Source organism: Schistocerca americana, chromosome 11 (genome assembly GCF_021461395.2).
Source record: "Schistocerca americana isolate TAMUIC-IGC-003095 chromosome 11, iqSchAmer2.1, whole genome shotgun sequence".
Lineage (NCBI taxonomy): Eukaryota > Metazoa > Arthropoda > Insecta > Orthoptera > Acrididae > Schistocerca > Schistocerca americana.
The window spans coordinates 152,269,500-152,287,436 of NC_060129.1; the positions used below are offsets into that span (position 1 = coordinate 152,269,500).

At 41.5% G+C, this 17,937-nt stretch overlaps 1 protein-coding gene across 2 annotated transcripts in view; it reads right to left on the minus strand.

Moving 5' to 3' along the window:
* The window catches only part of LOC124553735 (peroxisomal carnitine O-octanoyltransferase), a 263,361-nt gene that overhangs the window by 82,732 nt on the left and 162,692 nt on the right, over positions 1-17,937 (minus strand). For both annotated transcript variants that reach the window (XM_047127665.1, XM_047127666.1), the window contains exon 9: positions 16,635-16,765. In XM_047127665.1, coding sequence (XP_046983621.1) covers positions 16,635-16,765 — 131 coding nt within the window. The remainder of the gene's footprint in view (positions 1-16,634; positions 16,766-17,937) is intronic.

Below are 17,937 nucleotides of genomic sequence, written 5' to 3' on the forward strand. Positions count from 1 at the left end.
ACTGCTCTTCTTCTATGCGTACTAGAGCTGTTGATTAAAATATCAATATTTTTTCCAAAAAGTATTGTTATACAGGGTGTCCGAAAAGACTTTCCCTGATTACATAAATTGATAACTCAGGCTAGAAGTGAGATACAAATATGAAACTTGTGTAAAATTGTTTACAACTATCAAAGTTGATTTTTTTTTTCTGTTTTAGGAGCGCAGTACCTAAGTAGTGGATGAGGTGCAGTGCTCAAGAAGCCATGTTAACCAACCAGGAGAAGGCACAGTGTGTCCTATGGTACCATGAGAAACGATCACCAACCACAGTGCAGAGGCACTTCCAGACAACATTTGGAAGGAATCCACCTGATGTCAAGAGCATTAAAGCCTGGTATGAGGAGTTCAAGAACACAGGATCGGTTGCTGACCTTCCGAGGTCTGGTCGACCGAGAACCTCAGCAGACGGGGTGGAAGCTGTATGGCAGTCTTGTCTGCGAAGTCCGAAGAAATCGGTGGGTAGGGCCTCACGTGAATTACAGATGCCAAAAAGCTCTCTCCACGACATTTTACACAAACGTTTATTGTTTCGTGCATACTAAGTGCAAATCGTTCAGGCCTCGTTGCCCAATGACAGTACACGTCGATATGACTGCGGTCGAAATGCTGTCACGTATTGAGGACGATGACGGGTATCTCAGATGAACTGCCTTTTCCAACGAAGCGACCTCTTTTGTCAGTGGAGTAGTGAATCGCCATAATGTGGGCATTTGGGGTTCACAACCCCCTGGCGATGTCACGGAGTGGACCAGAGGCAGTCCAAAGGTGAATGTTTGGTGCGCGCTATTGCACGATCGAATTATCGGGCCATTCTTCTTCGCTGAGGCTACCGTCACATCTGCAGTGTATCTGGACATGTTTTAACTGTGTCCTGTTCCTCAGCTGCTTCAGTATCACCCCGAAGTGTTGTTTCAGCAAGAGGGTGCACCGCCTCATTGTGGTTTGGACATCTGTGCCTATCTCGATACGACCTTTCCTGGGCGATGGATTGGTCGTGATGGGCCAACGGTTTGGCCTCCACGCTTTCCATTAGATTTCTTTTTATGGGGTTATGTCAGGGACGAGGTCTACCAAACACGTGTACCAGATCTTGAAACCCTGCGACAACGGATAACCACAGTCATTGAATCGATCCCTCCAGTGATGTTGGCTAACGTGTAGACGGAAATTGAATATCGCCTAGATGTGCTACGTACTACCGAGGGTGCTCATGTGGAAGTTTACTGATATGCGAAAAAAACTTTGATAGTTTGTAAACAATTAGGTTTCATATTTGTATCTTACTTCTAGCCTGAGTTATCAATTTATGTAATCAGGGAAAGACTTTTTGGACACCCTGTATATTGGTGACATTTTCTCCACTGATACATCGATATCAAAATGGCGATATCGAGTGCAGATATTTTTATTTTATATTATATTCTTTTCACAATTTTCTATAAATATTTGAAGTTGTTCTTTTGAAACTGTAGTACAACATGATTTTACTTTCATTGTGTAAAGGAGTCTTAATACTTGTTTAACTTTCATCATGCCCAGTCTTCATCTTTGACTGTGTGAAGCAAGTATGTGTGGGAATAACAAGATATCTGAAGTAAAGCAATAGCGTAACACTTGCATTAAAAAACAATTTTTAATGCAACTAGTGCGCTACTACTTCATATCGGCAATCTTCAAAAGCAGTTACTGAAACTGATCAACAAACTTCTAAATGACAAGATTGGTCTTTGCAGCGGGTGGAGATGTGTTAGGGGAAATGCTGTCTTAATTGGTGCCACCAACAGAAACTGCAACGTTTAATTTCACTGCACAATTCTGACACTACAACTGCTAGTTCGCTGGCATTTACAGAAATGAAAAGAAACGGGGAAGTCGAAATGAAGTGTTCCAGACAAATCTGATATGTGATGTGGACCTGTTGGTTATAGCATTTACCATTGTTAAAAAAGTGGTTATCGCCACAAGTGAATGTGCGTTGTTTTCCTTTCAGTCCTTGCTATGAGGGGAATAAGCAGGCTGCTACCTTTTTAATGTACAAAATCTCTAATAATAAATCAATACTTAAATATACAGCTCTAAAACTGGCAGTATATTTACAATGTGCACCCAAATATTTATTTATTTATTTATTTTGCTGGTACATGAGTATTTTTTCCGGAGATATGTTGATAATTTTTTTTTTTTTTTTATATATATACTGAGGACAGATAATGATTTTTTTTTAAATATTGATGTATCAGATTCCTGATATTTTTATAAATATCAACAGGCCTACTACATTATAAACTAGCAAACCTGTCAACGCTTCACAATTGCTAAATACATATGGGCACTGGATGTATGTTATAATCTCCGTCTCACCCCCCCCCCCCCCCCCACTCTCTATGTTCATTTCTCCCCTCTCTATTGCTGTGCATACACTTTTTGTTTAAAATTATGTATAAGGAGAAACAACTTGTCTAATGGTTTAAATGCCCTGATACCATTGCTAAAAACAACTGTGAGGAAGAAAATTAAGCACATTTTAAAAGCATAGAATTTTCTTTCTCACAGTTGGTTTTAACAAAAAAAAAAAAAAAAAAAAAAACTGTGCACTGTTGTTTAGAAGAAATATAGGCTTTGCCATCTGAAGGTTTACTAGAGTATTGTGCAAAAATCTGTGAAGAACATTTCATGATTTTTTGTGACGGCATTAAACTACGACTTTTCTTTATATGGTAGCATAGATGATCTGACAGACAGGGGAGGTGTCACTGTTGGGTGACTGCAGGAGGATACAGAATAGCTTGCATGGAATTTCTATCTGATTTGATGAATGGCCACTTGTCCCAAGTATGTAAAAATGTAAATTAATGCAGATGACTAGGAGAAACAATCCTGTGATTTTCGAATACAGTGTCAGTGGTGTGCTAGTTGACACTGTCGCAGTCATTAAGTATCTGTGTGTAACATTGCAAAGGTGTAAAACTGCATAATGATATGAGGTAGAACTAGCACGTAAACTCAGTAGTAGGGAAGCTGAAAGATCGACTTAAACTTATTGGGGGCTTTCTAAGAAAGCGTAGCTCGTTTATAAAGGAGATTCTGTATACGACACTAGTGCCACCAATTCTTCAGTACTGCTTGAATGTTTGGGATCACCATCGTGTCAGGTTAAAGCAATTCAGAGGTGTGCTGCCGTAATAGTTATGCCAGTGTCAATCGACACGTATTGTGGAGGTGTTTCGTGAATTCAAATGGGAATCCCTGGAGGGATGACAGCATTCTTTTCGCAAAACAGTATTGAGAAAATTTAGAGAAGCGACATTTGTGGCAGATTGCAGAATGATTCTATTGTCGCAAAAATGTGTAAGGGCCACGAAGATGTGGTAAGAGAAATTAGAGCTTTTATGGAGCCATACAGACAAATGCTTTTCATAGCTCCATTTGTGGAGTGAAACACAGAAGCAAATAACAAGCAGTGGTGCAAGGTATTCGCTAAGCACCATAAAGCCCGTATTACACGATGTGCCTAAACCGTACACCTATGCATCAGTGCCCCTAACGTGCATACCGCTGACTACAGACTGGTTCACTTCCGACCTGTTACAGCATCCACACAGGATATACCTAGCACGTACGCACAGCAGCAGATGATACGTGTGAAAAGAAAATAAAACTGTCTGATGTCTTTTAAAGTTGTTCGTTCTACTGCGCACAACTCAAGGGCGACTGTATGATATACTGAAACGTCAAACGTACATATTATTTCTGTGAGCTCGAGATTCTTATTTAACAAGAAATTGTTTTTTACCATTATTTAGCCGGCCGGAGTGGCCGAGCAGTTCTAGGCACTACAGTCTGGAACCGCGTGACCGTTACGATTGCAGGTTCAAATCCTGGTTCGGGCATGGATGTGTGTGATGTCCTTAGATTAGTTAGGTTTATGTACTTCTATGTTCTAGGGGACTGATGACCTCAGAAGTTAAGTCCCATAGTGCTCAGAGCCATTTGAACCATTATTTATTAAGTAAATGTTTTTCTCTAGGTAGGTAGGTTACTACAGTTCTGAAATACAGACTCCACATTTTTATATTATGACACTAGGTTAGAAAGGTGTATGTATATCGAAATTTACATTTATACAGGATATTGCACATGGAGGATCCACTTATTTTTGGAGCTATTGCCCTGGCACTGACAGTAAATCTTCTGATTACGGCGATGAAAACGGAAAGTCAGATGTTGTTGGATTCGACCGTGGCTGAAAAGAAGGTACGTAGCAGGGGAATATGTTCATTGTTAATGAAAGAACTGAGGCCCGAAGATCTGCAAGAATTTCGGAACTTTATTAGGATGGACATGGCCTGTTTCGGGAAGCTTTTGCCTATGATAGAAGATGGAATTACAAAGTGTGAAACAGTCATGAGGGAGGCTATCTCACCTTCTCGAAAGTAAGTATTGTTTTGTGATCATACCAGCCAAGATCACTGATAAAATACCGGTAAACGCCCTGTTATGTTGCAGGCTGGTTGTAACGTTACGTTTCCTGGCAAATGGGAAATCTTTTAAGAGCCTGGCTTTTAGCCACAGAATAGCACAGCCCACCATTTCAAAAGTTGTTGTGGATGTGTGCACTGCGATTTCCAGCACTTGAGATGACCAATACTTCAAGGTATACTTGTGTTAGTTTTCCAAGTTTTGAATATATGGTATGTAAGTGCTACTCAGAGCTTTCCAGTCCTCGTTTATCGCACTGCGTGAAACTGTAAGGACTTTGTGGCCAATCACAGCCAGTTTCTCTTTTCTGACATCCTGAAATGAACAAGAGACGCAATCAAAAGAAACATGAACACTCAAGAGATACGGCATTATTATACAAATTGAAAATCATCGTGTGTAGTTATATGCCTATTACTCAAAAAGAAACAATTGCCAACGTACCGTATTATGAGTCACATGTACACCTTTCCTCGCTGTATGCCTGAATTAAGACGCTTAACGCCTAATTGCTCCATTTCATTTCTAGAATATGAAGTAAGCAACAGAAGAAATCCTTCCACAAACAGCTAGTATAATAGGGCCTACTACAAAAAAAGTTTATTTTCTGCATTTATGAACCCTGCTTCTTTTTCTTCTTCTGTAGTGGCCAATCCAAGGATTGGTTTGCAACAGCTACAATGGCAGCTTGTCTCCATTCTGTGCGTCTTTCAGCTTTTCTCTTCATTTCTTTATAGGTGTTACATCCCACATCCCCTGCTTACAGGAAAAAAAAAATGCAGAAGATCATTTATGAACCCTGCTTACAGAAAAAAATGGAGAAGATCCCCAATGCGAAAAATCCCCAACACAAAAACCTGAAATTAGGCACTCGTTAGCAGAAATCACTGTGCTACACCCTTCTGCACATGCAAGAGTTGTCGCTGCCTACTGCACGTGGGTGGATTGATGGCAGTTTATAACTGCTATCTATTCTAGCGTGCGTTTATTGTGTCCACTAATTTTCGTAGTTTCACCCGTTCTACCGCTAGATGGCTCTTGTGCTAAACCAGTACTGTTCACAGCGGATCGTCATGTGATACGGGCTTAAGGTGACTTCTGGAGTATGTATGTTGGTGAAGATGTATCTATATTGCACTCCTCGAGAACAGTTCATTGTGTTCTTGGAGAACATATTTAATTTAGTGATATCTTGTTATTTCAACTGCTATCATTATATCATTACCTCGTAAAATGAGTAAGCTAATAAACAACAACAATAATAGCAATCCCAGAAAAAATTATAAGTCTGACATACGAAGGGTAAGGAACAACCAAGAATTCGCCGAGACAAGTTGGACTCTTTAAATCTGAAGAACTGGGAACTACAAGCTGCTATAATCAGAGCAGCTAAGGAGGCCGTCCCATTGACAAAACTGTCAAAGCATGCTTGTTAGGATAAAGACTGAGAAGTAGCAGCATAGCACAGCTAAGACAGGTTGCTTGGCAGAACTGGAACTACCAGAAAAATGAAGAGATGAGGGTCAACTTCCTAAATACTAGAAAATCTGCATTAAAAAATATTCCGCCGGATGAAGAGTGCGTTTCATAAGAATCAGTCAGTACAGGTCGAGCAAGACTTCCAAAACAGTAACACAGTTAACTTCTACAAAACCTTTGAGCAAAACCTGAACAAAGTGCCGAGTCTACAGTTCAAAGATTCCAGAGGCTGATTAGCCCACAGTGACAAAGATAATTGCCAGATTCTAGCAAGTTATACTGAAGGTCTCCTCAACAGTGAGGTTCCAGAGACTGCGTTCATTTATGAAAACAATCCAAATGTCCACCCAGATTCGTCTCTACCTGTGAAGGAAGAAATCGGAAAGATTATCGAGACACTGAAGGACAAGAAGATGGCAGATGAGGGTCAGATAATCACTGAACTGCGTAAGCAGGCAAGGGGCTAAGATAATTGATAAACTTGTTGCAATTATTGAAGGTATTTGGGAAAGTGAAGAGCTTCCAAGTGGATGGACCTCTCATCCACTACATAGGAAAGGAGACTGAACAGACAAAAACAACCACCGTGGTATCCCTCCTCCCTACAAAAGCTCTGCAGAATAAGCAGAACAACACACTGATCCAGAATTGGGGTTATACTGAAGAGGTTCCAGCAAGAGATGATTATGTACGCTAAATAACGAAAAGTGTGAGGTGATCCACACGAGTTCCAAAAGAAATCCGCTGGAATTCGATTACTCGATAAATAGTACAATTCTCGAGGCTGTCAATTCAACTGAGTACCTGGGTGTTAAAATTACGAACAACTTCAGTTGGAAAGACGACATAGATAATATTGTGGGTAAGGTGAGCCAAAGGTTGCGTTTCTTTGGCAGGACACTTAGAAGATGCAACAAGTCCACTAAAGAGACAGCTTACACTACACTCGTTCGTCCTCTGTTAGAATATTGCTGCGCGGTGTGGGCCCCTTACCAGGTAGGATTGACGGAGGACATCGAAAGGGTGCAAAAAAGGGCAGCTCGTTTTGTATTATCACGTAATAGGGGAGAGAGTGTGGCAGATGTGATACGCGAGTTGGGATGGAAGTCATTAATGCAAAGACGTTTTTCGGCGCGGCGAGATCTATTTACAAAATTTCAGTCATCAACTTTCTGTTCCGGATGCGAAAATATTTTGTTGAGCCCAACCTACATAGGTAGGTTGGATCATCAAAATAAAATAAGAGAAATCAGAGCTTCAAAAGAAAGGTTTAGGTGTTTGTTTTTCCCGCGGGCTGTTCGGGACTGGAATGGTAGAGAGATAGTATGATTGTGGTTCGATGAACCCTCTGCCAAGCACTTAAATGTGAATTGCAGAGTAGTCATGTAGATGTAGATACTGAGTAGATTATGGATCTGCAGTCCCATCCTTTCATATCTGAAACTCACAAGCAAGGAATTTGTGGCGACCTCCATCAATTTCAGGAAGGCGTACGATTCAGTGGATCGAACCACTCTACTGCAAGTCCTCGAAGAGTTTGGCTTAAATAATTAGACAAAAGTAGTTATCAAGTGGTTCAAATGGCTCTGAGCACTATGGGACTTAACATCTGAGGTCATCAGTCCCCTAGAACTTAGAACTACTTAAACCTCACTAACCTAAGGACATCACACATATCCGTGCCCGAGGCAGGATTCGAACCTGCGACCGTAGCGGTCACGCGGTTCCAGACTGAAGCGCCTAGAACCGCACGGCCACACCAGCTGGCAAAAGTAGTTATCGCCGCGTGGGATTAGCCGAGCGGTCTAAGGCGCTGCAGTCATGGACTGTGCGGCTGGTCCCGGCAGAGGTTCGAATCCTCCCTCGGGCATGGGTGTCTGTGTTTGTCCTTATGATAATTTAGGTTAAGTAGTGTGTAAGCTTAGGGACTGATGACCTTAGCAGTTAAGTCCCATAAGATTTCACACTCACAAGTAGTTATCCAGCAAACCCTAATCAACACCACCTACAAAGTGAGCTTCAGAGGACAGATGTCTGATGCCTTTGAAATCAGGACAGGGGTGAGACAAGGAGATGGACTATCACCTCTGATCTTCAACTGTGTTTTAGAAAAGGTTGTTTGAGGTGGGAAGAAAGAAATGAACAATTCATGGGTAGAAAATTTGGTAAGGCTAGGCTAAAAGTATACGAATCTCACAATCAACTGTCTAGCCTTTGTGGATAATCTAGCGATTTTTTCAGACTCCATATATATGGCAGCCAAACAGTTAAACTGACTGAAGACACAGGCAGTGTAGGGTGGCCTCCAAATTTCCTTTGAGAAGATGTACTTTATGACGAACGTAAAATCGGCACCACGAGAACTGGAGGGCAGGCAAAGAAAAATTAAGCAGACAGAAAATTTTACATACCTAGGTGAGTGGATAACCTATCAAAGGAGAAGTCTTTGCATCAGGCATCAACAAAATGGAAATGGCCTGCAAACTGCCTAAAGGCATCTACAATAAGAGATTGATATCCGTAAATGCCAAAATTAGACAGTATTGGACTGTTATTATACCAGAGGCTCTATATGGAGCAGAGATTCTTACAACAAACAGGAAAGGTCTAATTGAGAAACATGAGGTTCAAGAAAGAAAGATTTTGAGAAAAACCCTGAGTCCCATCAAAGAAAACAATGGACACCGACACAAGAGAGACAAAAGCTAAAGCATAGAAGAAACTTAATGACTGGAACAACACATTCAAAAATTTCAGACTAAAAATAAGCAAAACAAAGACAGTAGAAATGACCATCAACAGGCAAGGGAGAACCTCAAATATATTTATAGAAGGAGTCAAAGTAGAATCTGTTTCTTACTTCAAGTACCTGCGGAGAATGACCTCATAAGATAACACCATTAAGCAGAAAGTGATCAGCAGGACACAGAAAGCATCCAATTTCTAGTCAAATCTTCTCTGGGACAATAAAATACAAAGAAAAACAAAACCGGCCATGTACCACAACTATTTTGTACCAATCCCTACATACAGTTTAGAAACATGTATGGTACTAAACAAAGACCTCAGCAGAATTCGAGCAAGACAAATGAGATTCATTACAACTATGAACCAAACAACTAGAAAGGATGAATCAGAAATAAGGTGAATAAGAAAGTAGCCAATATTGAGGTTCCTGTCATCAGTGCCAAAAAGAAACACAGGCTTAAGTGGTACGGGCACATAATGATAATGAACAGCAAAAGATTTGCCAAAAAATATTTCAACCTGAACCTCGTAGGAAGAAGACAACAGGGAAGACTGAGAAAACACTGAATAGAGACTGTAAGATCAAATGTGGAGGAGAAAGGACACAGATGGGAAGTTGTCCTGGAGCAGAAGGTGTATGAAGACAGAAGGAGACAGCAAGTGCTTGTGCACCACACCTGGGAAACTGGAGTTGGAAAAAGATGATGATGATGATGATGATGATGATGACGGTGGTGACAGAAGGTGTCACAACTGTGAACTACAGCTTATAAACATATGGAGAAGTAAGTGACACAATTCATAAAAGAAGAATTGTCTTTTATGGCCACATGATGTGAATGAGTCCAGAAAGGATATCTAAAAGGATATCAAAATCTACTTTCAAGACAGGAAAGCTGAAAGTGCTGACTTCACAGAAGTCACAAAAGATCTACAAATTTTTCCTGAAGACATGCAGGGATGTGATCTGTTTAAGGAAAAATTATGAATGCACAAAGATTTACAGGAAAGTCAAAAATGAAGACAGGGCAGGCAGGACTGAAGAAAGAGAAGGACATCAGAAATGAATACAGAAGCACTGGTTGGCAGGTAAAGCTCAGAAAAAGAGACAGTTGAACTTATGTAGTCTGACTCGGGCTGTAACAGCTGGGTACAGTGGCCATGTGTGTGCTGTGCTTGTGTAAACAAGAGTATGTTTACTATTTCCAAAGAAGGACCTTTTGTCCGAAAGCTGAAATGTTCAGCAGTCTCTTTTTCACTGTGTCTTTCTGAGACTCAGTGCCTCCTCTATGTGGCAAATAACAGTCTATTCTTTTCATAATATCGTTGAAAGCAATTTCAACTTTATTTCATTGATCATAAATTAGGTTTCTGAAAGACGGCTGAAAATTTCAGTTTCTTCTAAGATATTCACTTTCTTCTCTTTCTAAGTGTAATGTGGAATTTGGAACTGTCCGTTAATGTTTTTGGAGCTATGTCTGTAGTGGACAGGAACTTGACCGTTATTTTTAGATTCTATGTGCTATTTAAAAGATACCCAAAAGTCATTGAAGAAGTCAACCAGATACCCTTATCTACAAGCAAACAGGACAGAAAGTTTCTCAAAACTGTGGTCACATTCTGCTAACGACCAGTCAAAAATTGTCTATACAGTAACTGAAATTTAAAATTTAGAGTCACTTAACAATAAATTTTTAATATTTTATTTTTATTCTATTTATTTTATATATTACTTTCATTTTTTGCTATTTACTAACTTACCTCAAATACACACACAAATATATAGTCATCATTATTTCAGATTATTAGTCCATGGTTAGTTTTATTCTTTGACCAATGTAAAATCTTTGTAAATTTTGTACCTTTTTAAAATGTTAGGCTGACAAACTAAAAAGACAGCATATGTGGAACCAAAATGAATAGGACACACAAATTTAGAGACACTAACATTCTAAGTCCCCCCCCCCCCCCCCCCCCCCCCCGCCACCCCATGAACAACAAACCTTGCCATCAGTGGGGAGAGTTGCATGCTTCAGCGATACAGATAGACATAACTTAGGTTCAGCCACAATTGAGGGATACCTACTGAGGCCAGACAAATTTGTGGTTCCTGAAGAGGGGCAGCAGCCTTTTCAGTAGTTGCAGGGGCAACTGCCTGCATGACCGACTGATCCAGCTCGGTAACATCAACTAAACCAGCCTAGCTGTGCTGGTACTCTGAACGGCTGAAAGCAAGCCACTACTGCAGACACTTTTCCCGAGGGCATGCAGCTCTACTGTATGGTTAAATGATGATAGCATACTACTGAGTGAAATATTCTGGAGGTTAAAGTAGTCCTCCATTCAGATCTCAGGGTGGGGACCACTCAGAAGGATGTTGTCACCAGGAGAAACAAGACTGGCATTCTAAAGATTGGAGCATGGAATTTTAGATCCCTTAATCGCCCAGGTAGGTAAGAAAATTTAAAAGTGGCAATAGATAGGTTCAAGGTAGATACAGTGGGAATTACTTAAGTTCAGTGGCAAGAGGAACACGACTTCTGGTCAGATGAACATGGAGTTATAAATACAAAATCAAATTGGGGTAGAGCAGGAGTAGGTTTAATAATAACAAAATAGGAATGTGGGTAAGCTACTATGAACAGCATAGTGAACAGATCATCGTAGTCAAGATAGACACAAAAGCCCACACCTACCACAGAAGTACAGGTTTCTATGCCAACTAGCTCCGCAGATGACGAGAAGATTCAAGAAACGTATGATGAGATAAAAGAAATTATTCAGACAGTTACAGGAGATGAAAATTTAAGTGTAGTGGGGGACTGGAATTTGATGGCAGGAAAATTGGGTGATTGATTTGGGGATAAGACCAAACTGCAAGGTCACTGGTCTCATGGATTAGGAAAGGATGGGGAAGGAAGTCGGCAATGCCCATTCAAAGGAACCACCCCAGCATTTGTCTGAAGTAATTTAGGGAAATCACGAAAAACCTAAATCACGATGACCAGGCGCAAGATTGAACCGTCCCCCCCCCCCCCCCCCCCCCCCGAATGCAAGTCCAGTGAGCTAACCACTGTGCCAACTTGTTCGGTGATGGTACGAAAAGGAAGAGGAGGAAAAATAGCAGGTGAAATTGGACTTGGGGGGGAAGGAATGAAAGATGAAGCTGCCTGGCAGAATTTTGCACTGAACATAATTTAATCAATATACACATTTGGTTTAAGAATCATGAAAGAGAGTTGTATATGTGGAAGAGAACTGGAGGCACCAGAAGGTTTCAGATTGATTATATAAATATGAAGATAGTAACTGTTCTCAAAAGAACAGATACCATTGATGACCGTGCAACTTCTCTAGAATAAATGATGATTAATTGAAACCCTCAGGTGCCGACAAGTGCTGTTGATATACCTTGATGGGGACAGCTGAAAATGTGTGCCCTGACCGGGACTCAAATCCGGGAACTCCAATGTGTAATGATGACATTATCCAGAACGTAGTCGAGCAATCTAATCTATACTGCACACAGAAAACAGGTGCATCTTTAGATACAAATGTTCATGAAATAGAAAAGTATATAGGGATAAACATCATAGCAGGTGTTGTGAAAATGCCTAGTTACAGAATGTACTGGGCAGAGGCTACAAGATTTTCTCCAATAGCTGACTCAATGCCTAAAAATAGATTTGATAAGCTAAGAAATTATTTACATGTGAATGACAACACTAAAATGAAACAAAGAGACGACCATGACTATGACAAGCTGTTCAAGGTGAAACCATTTGTTGACAAAATCAAACAAGGTTTTTCAATTATTGAACCTGAGGAATATCATTCAGTGGATGAATTAATCATTCCTTTCAAAGGTCATTCATCCCTGAAACAGTATGTAAAAAGCAAACCACACAAGTGGGGTATAAAAGTTTCTGCCCATGCTGGTTCTAGTGGAATTGTGTACGATTTTGAAATATACCAAGGGAAAGGACCTGTACATAATGATACTGGTCTTGGTATAAGTGGTGATATTGTGATAAGGCTTGTGGAAGGACTGCCAAAATATAAAAATTTTAAAGCGTTTGCAGACAATTGGTTCACCTCTTACAATCTTATTTCTGCCCTGAAAAACTATGGCATTTTTGCTGTTGGAACTGTTAGACCCACAAGACTTCAAGGCTGCAAACTAAAAGCAGACAGTGAGCTGAAAAAGCAGGGATGAGGATCATAGGATTATCGAACTGAAACAGAAAGGAACATCATAGCGCTGAAGTGGTATGATAACAAGTCTGTCGTTCTTGCATCATCATACAAAGGAGTAAGTCCGGTAGAACCAGTGAAACGTTGGTCAGTGGGAGAACGAAAATATATTGATGTTCCAAGGCCAGACATTGTTAGAGAATACAACCGTTCAATGGGAGGAGTTGATCTGCACGGCATGCTGGTTGCTTTGTATAGGAGTAATATTGGTGTGAAAAGATTTTATCTAAGGATCGTATTCCACCTCCTTGATGTGGGTGTTGTGAATGCGTGGCTCCTATACTGCCGACATTGCAGACAAAGAGGAATTACCAAACGCGACGTCTCTGTTGATTTTTCAGTCTGATGTAGCTCATGGACTACTAAAAGCAGGAGACATTTTGGTAAGAAGACGAGAACGGCCATCAGACGACAGTCCATCGCCTACAGTTGTGAAGAAACTAGCCCCATTGGTTCCCAGCCCATTTGATGATGTAAGGTATGACAACATTGGACACTGGCCACAGCATGTAGAAAACAAACAGAGATGTAAATTGTGCATTACAGCATATTCTCGAACGAAATCAGAAGGAATCTGCTTACTGTCCTCACCTCTATCTTGTCTCCTCCTATGAAATTCAACCCTCACACTTCCCTCCAACACTAAATTTGTGATCCCTTGATGCCTCAGAGAGTGTCGCATCAACCGATCCCTTCTTTGGCCAAGTTATGCCACAAATTTCTTTTCTCCTTGATTCTATTCAGTATATCCTCATTAGTTACAAGATCGACGCACCTCATCTTTAATATTCTTCTGTAGCACTACATTTCGAGAGTTTCTATTTTCTTCTTCTCTAAACTTTTATTGTCAACAGTTCACTTCCATGCATAGCTACACTCCAGACAAACACCTTCAGAAAAGACTTCCGAAAACTTTAAGCTATATTTGACATTAACAAATTTCTCTTCTTCAGAAATACTTTTCTTACCATTGTGTCTACATTTTATACCCTCTCTACTTCAGCAATTATCAGTTATTTTGCTGCCCAAACAGCAAAATTTGTCAACTCCTTTATGTGCCTCATTTCTCAATCTAATTCCCTTAGCATCACCTGCTTTTTCCAGTTTAAATTCCCATCAATATGCACACCAAAGAATTATGAAGTTTCCCCCGTATTTAATATTTCCACATCATGTGTTACACATATCACTGGTGTAGTTCCCCTAGAACAACTGAATATGTTGCATCTCTTTAAAACTGAGGGTGAGCCCATTTGCAGGAAACCAGTGAATAATACTTTTAAGAACATTGTTCACTATGTCTTCCATTTTTGTAGAGGAATCTCAAGACTGCAAACAATAACATTGAAATCAATACAAAATAAAAGAAGCTGAAGGAGTCACTCATACGCCAAAAGCAGTAGCAGCTTAGTCTGACAAAACATCACCACTAGACAGATACAAACATGTCACTCACCATGCAAATTTCCGTGCTCTCATCACAAACTGGCTGTCATTTTACGGCATGGGTGTCCAACCTTTTAGTTTACATAGGCCACACTGGAAGAAGACGAGCACATTTGGATGTAATATACACAAATCAAAAAAAGTTTTGCATGATCTGTGTTCCCAGAACTCCTGAAGATAGACGTTGACTGTGGATATTGTATCACAGACACAGGCCCTTTGACTGTTCAGAGATGTCATTAAACCCACCCAAAGATGTAAACAACCACGTATGAGCAGCTCCTACCAAGCTGAGAGGGTCCGACAGTCAATCATTTTGAGTCATTCCACCAGGAAGGAGGTACACGGCTCATGCTGTCTGTAGTTCAACCATGCCTAGATGGTCAATACTGCAGTTCGATTGCATCCGCATTGTTATTTTGTGCAGGAAGAGCTCTCAACAAGGGAAGTGTGCAGGCATCTCAGAGTGAACCAAAGTGATGTTGTTCGGACATGGAGGAGATACAGAAAGACAGGAACTGTCGATGACACACCTCGCTCAGGCTGCCCGAGGGCTACTACTGCAGTGGATGACCGCTGCATACGGATTATGGCTCGGAGGAACACAGACAGCAACGCCACCATGTTGAATAATGCTTTTCGTGCAGCCACAGGACGTCGTTTTAGAACTCAGACTGTGGACAATAGGCTGCATAATGCGCAACTTCACTCCCAACATCCATAGTGAGGTTCATCTTTGCAACCACGACACTGTGCAGCACGATACAGATGGACCCAACAACATGCTGAATGGACCGCTCAGGATTGGCACTGTGTTCTCTTCACCGATAAGTGTTACATATGCCTTCAATCAGACAATCGTTTGAGACGTGTTTGGAGGCAACCCAGTCAGGCTGAACACCTTAGACACACTGTCCAGCGAGTGCAGCAAGGTGGAGGTTCCCTGCTGTTTTGTGGTGGCATTATGTGGGGCCGACGTACGCCACTGGTGGTCACGGAAGGCGCCATAATGGCAGTACGATATGTGAATGCCATCCTCCGACCGATAGTGCAACCATATCGGCAGCATATTGGCGAGGCATTCGTCTTTGTGGCCGACAATTTGCGCCCATATCGTGCACATCTTGTGAATGACTTCCTTCAGGATAACGACATCTCTCGAATAGAGTGGCCAGCATGTTCTCCAGACATGAACCCTATCAAACATGCCTGGGATAGATTGAAGAGGGTTGTTTATGGACGATGCAACCCACCAACCACTCTGAGGGATCTACGCCAAATCACCGTTGAGGAGTGGGACAATCTGGACCGACAGGGCCTTGATGAATTTGTGGATAGTATGGCATGATGAATACAGGCATGCATCAATGCAAGAGGATGCGCTACTGGGTATTAGAGGTACCAGTGTGTACAGCAATCTGGATCACCACGTCTGAAGGTCTTGCAGTATGGTGGTACAACATGCAATGTTGCGGTTTTCATAAGCAATAAAAAGGGCAGAAATGATGTTTATGTTGATTTGTATTCCAATTTTCTGTGCAGGTTCCGGAACTCTCGGAACCGAGGTGACGCAAAACTTTTTTTGATGTGTGTACTTAACACTGACAATAACTGCTGAGGAGAAAAACAAGATATGTTCTGAGGCATACAGTTAACAGATGTAACTAATTTATGATCCTCTATTCTGAAAATGCAAATTTGAGAATTTATATATGAGATTTTATAACTTTACTTTTCAAAATTGTATGGTTTTTTTTTTCCTAATCATGTGATAGGTGCTTACTTCCTGGACTGTACTGACTTGTTTTGGGCTGCGTGCAGCATGCAGGCCACAGTTTGGTCACCCCTGTCTTATAGCCTGTAGTCTCACTATGGTGCATTTCTGACCATCGGATATTTTAGAAAATTTTGCAGAGTTGACACCCCCTTCTCTGCTCTAAATCATCACCGTGTCAATTCTATTCACCCTGCATAACTTCTAGCACAAATGGCTGAAGTTTAGTACCCAAATCAGCCAAACACAGTAAGACACTGTGGACTGCTACAGCAGTCGCTGACCACATCTTAAGTCAGAACTTGGAAAACAGGTTCCAGATTCCCGAGAGACGCAGACAGACAGACAGGCAGCCAGGCAGACAGACAGAGAGAGAGAGAGAGAGAGAGAGAGAGAGAGAGAGAGAGATTACCTGTTGTGTAGCCGGTAGTAGGCCAGCTGCAGCACCATCTGCACGCACGAGTCTGGGTGGAGGCGATGTGCCTGCATGAACTCCTTCCCAAAGCCACAGTATTGCTCATACGTCACGCACACTGCCCAGTGCTGCAAAGAGGAATTGAGGACTATCAGCACAACGTATCTTTGGAAATTTATAACTGGTCCGAGATATATTTGAACGACAGGACCCAGTATGTTATACTGGATTGTGAATGTTCTGCAGAAATTACAGTAATAGTAGGTGTGCATTGTAGTGCAATAGACCAAGGTATTCAATACATGTGATTAAAAACAGAATACACTACAAACACTGATCAGCCAGAACATTATAACCAACAACCCGATATCGATATACACCCGTCCAGGTGACAGCATCGTCACATGGCGAGGAATGACTACTAGTCAGACAAATGTTGGTGCACTTAGTATCAGTGAGTGCACTGTCTACGGGTAGATTGGGGAAGGTGGGCGAACTATCCGAGTTTGACTGAGGACAGACTGTGACGGCCCGGATGCTCGACAGGGGCATTTTGGAAACTGCACAACTAGGGGGTTCGAGGAGTGCCGAGGTGAGTGCCTTCAACAGGTGGTGAAAACAAGGTAAAACCATATCCGGACGTCATGGGGTTGGGTGCCATGCCGCCTGCGGATGTCAGACACAGTAGGCTTGGTGGACTGGTAAAATAGGACAGGCAGTCAACTGTGGCGAAACTAACAGCAGACTTTAATGCCGAACACAAAGTGCACCGAACGCTCCTAACAGTGGGTCTCCGCAGCCGAAAATCCGTGCGTGTGCCGATGTTAACGCCACGACATCGTCGGCTACGATTGACCGGAGGTTGAAAATACCGCTTCAGTTGTTAAGTTCTCGTATTATCACACAGCCAGTTTTGAGCTCTTATAAGCCCATCTACAGGTGTTGTACTGGAAATAGCAAGAGACAGGAGATAATTTTCGCATGCAACAACACACAGACAAAACAAAAAATTTCATAAAAAAGTTTTAAAAAGCATTTCAAAACCACTGGTCGAGCTAAGTGCTGCGAAACCTACGTCCACACGTAATTGACACCAGACAGTATGACAGACTACTGCCTGGATAGGTGAATATACAAATAGTACCAGGACACTTCCACTCAGTGCTGTCCCCCCCGAGCACCAAAGCGGACGTGTACTAGGCGCGGTGTACTACCTGTGAGTGCAGAACAGGGAGCAGCAGATGGAAAAGAGGTAGCAACTGCTTTTGTCACTCTGGTTTACCAGTTGCTTTCTCGTCCA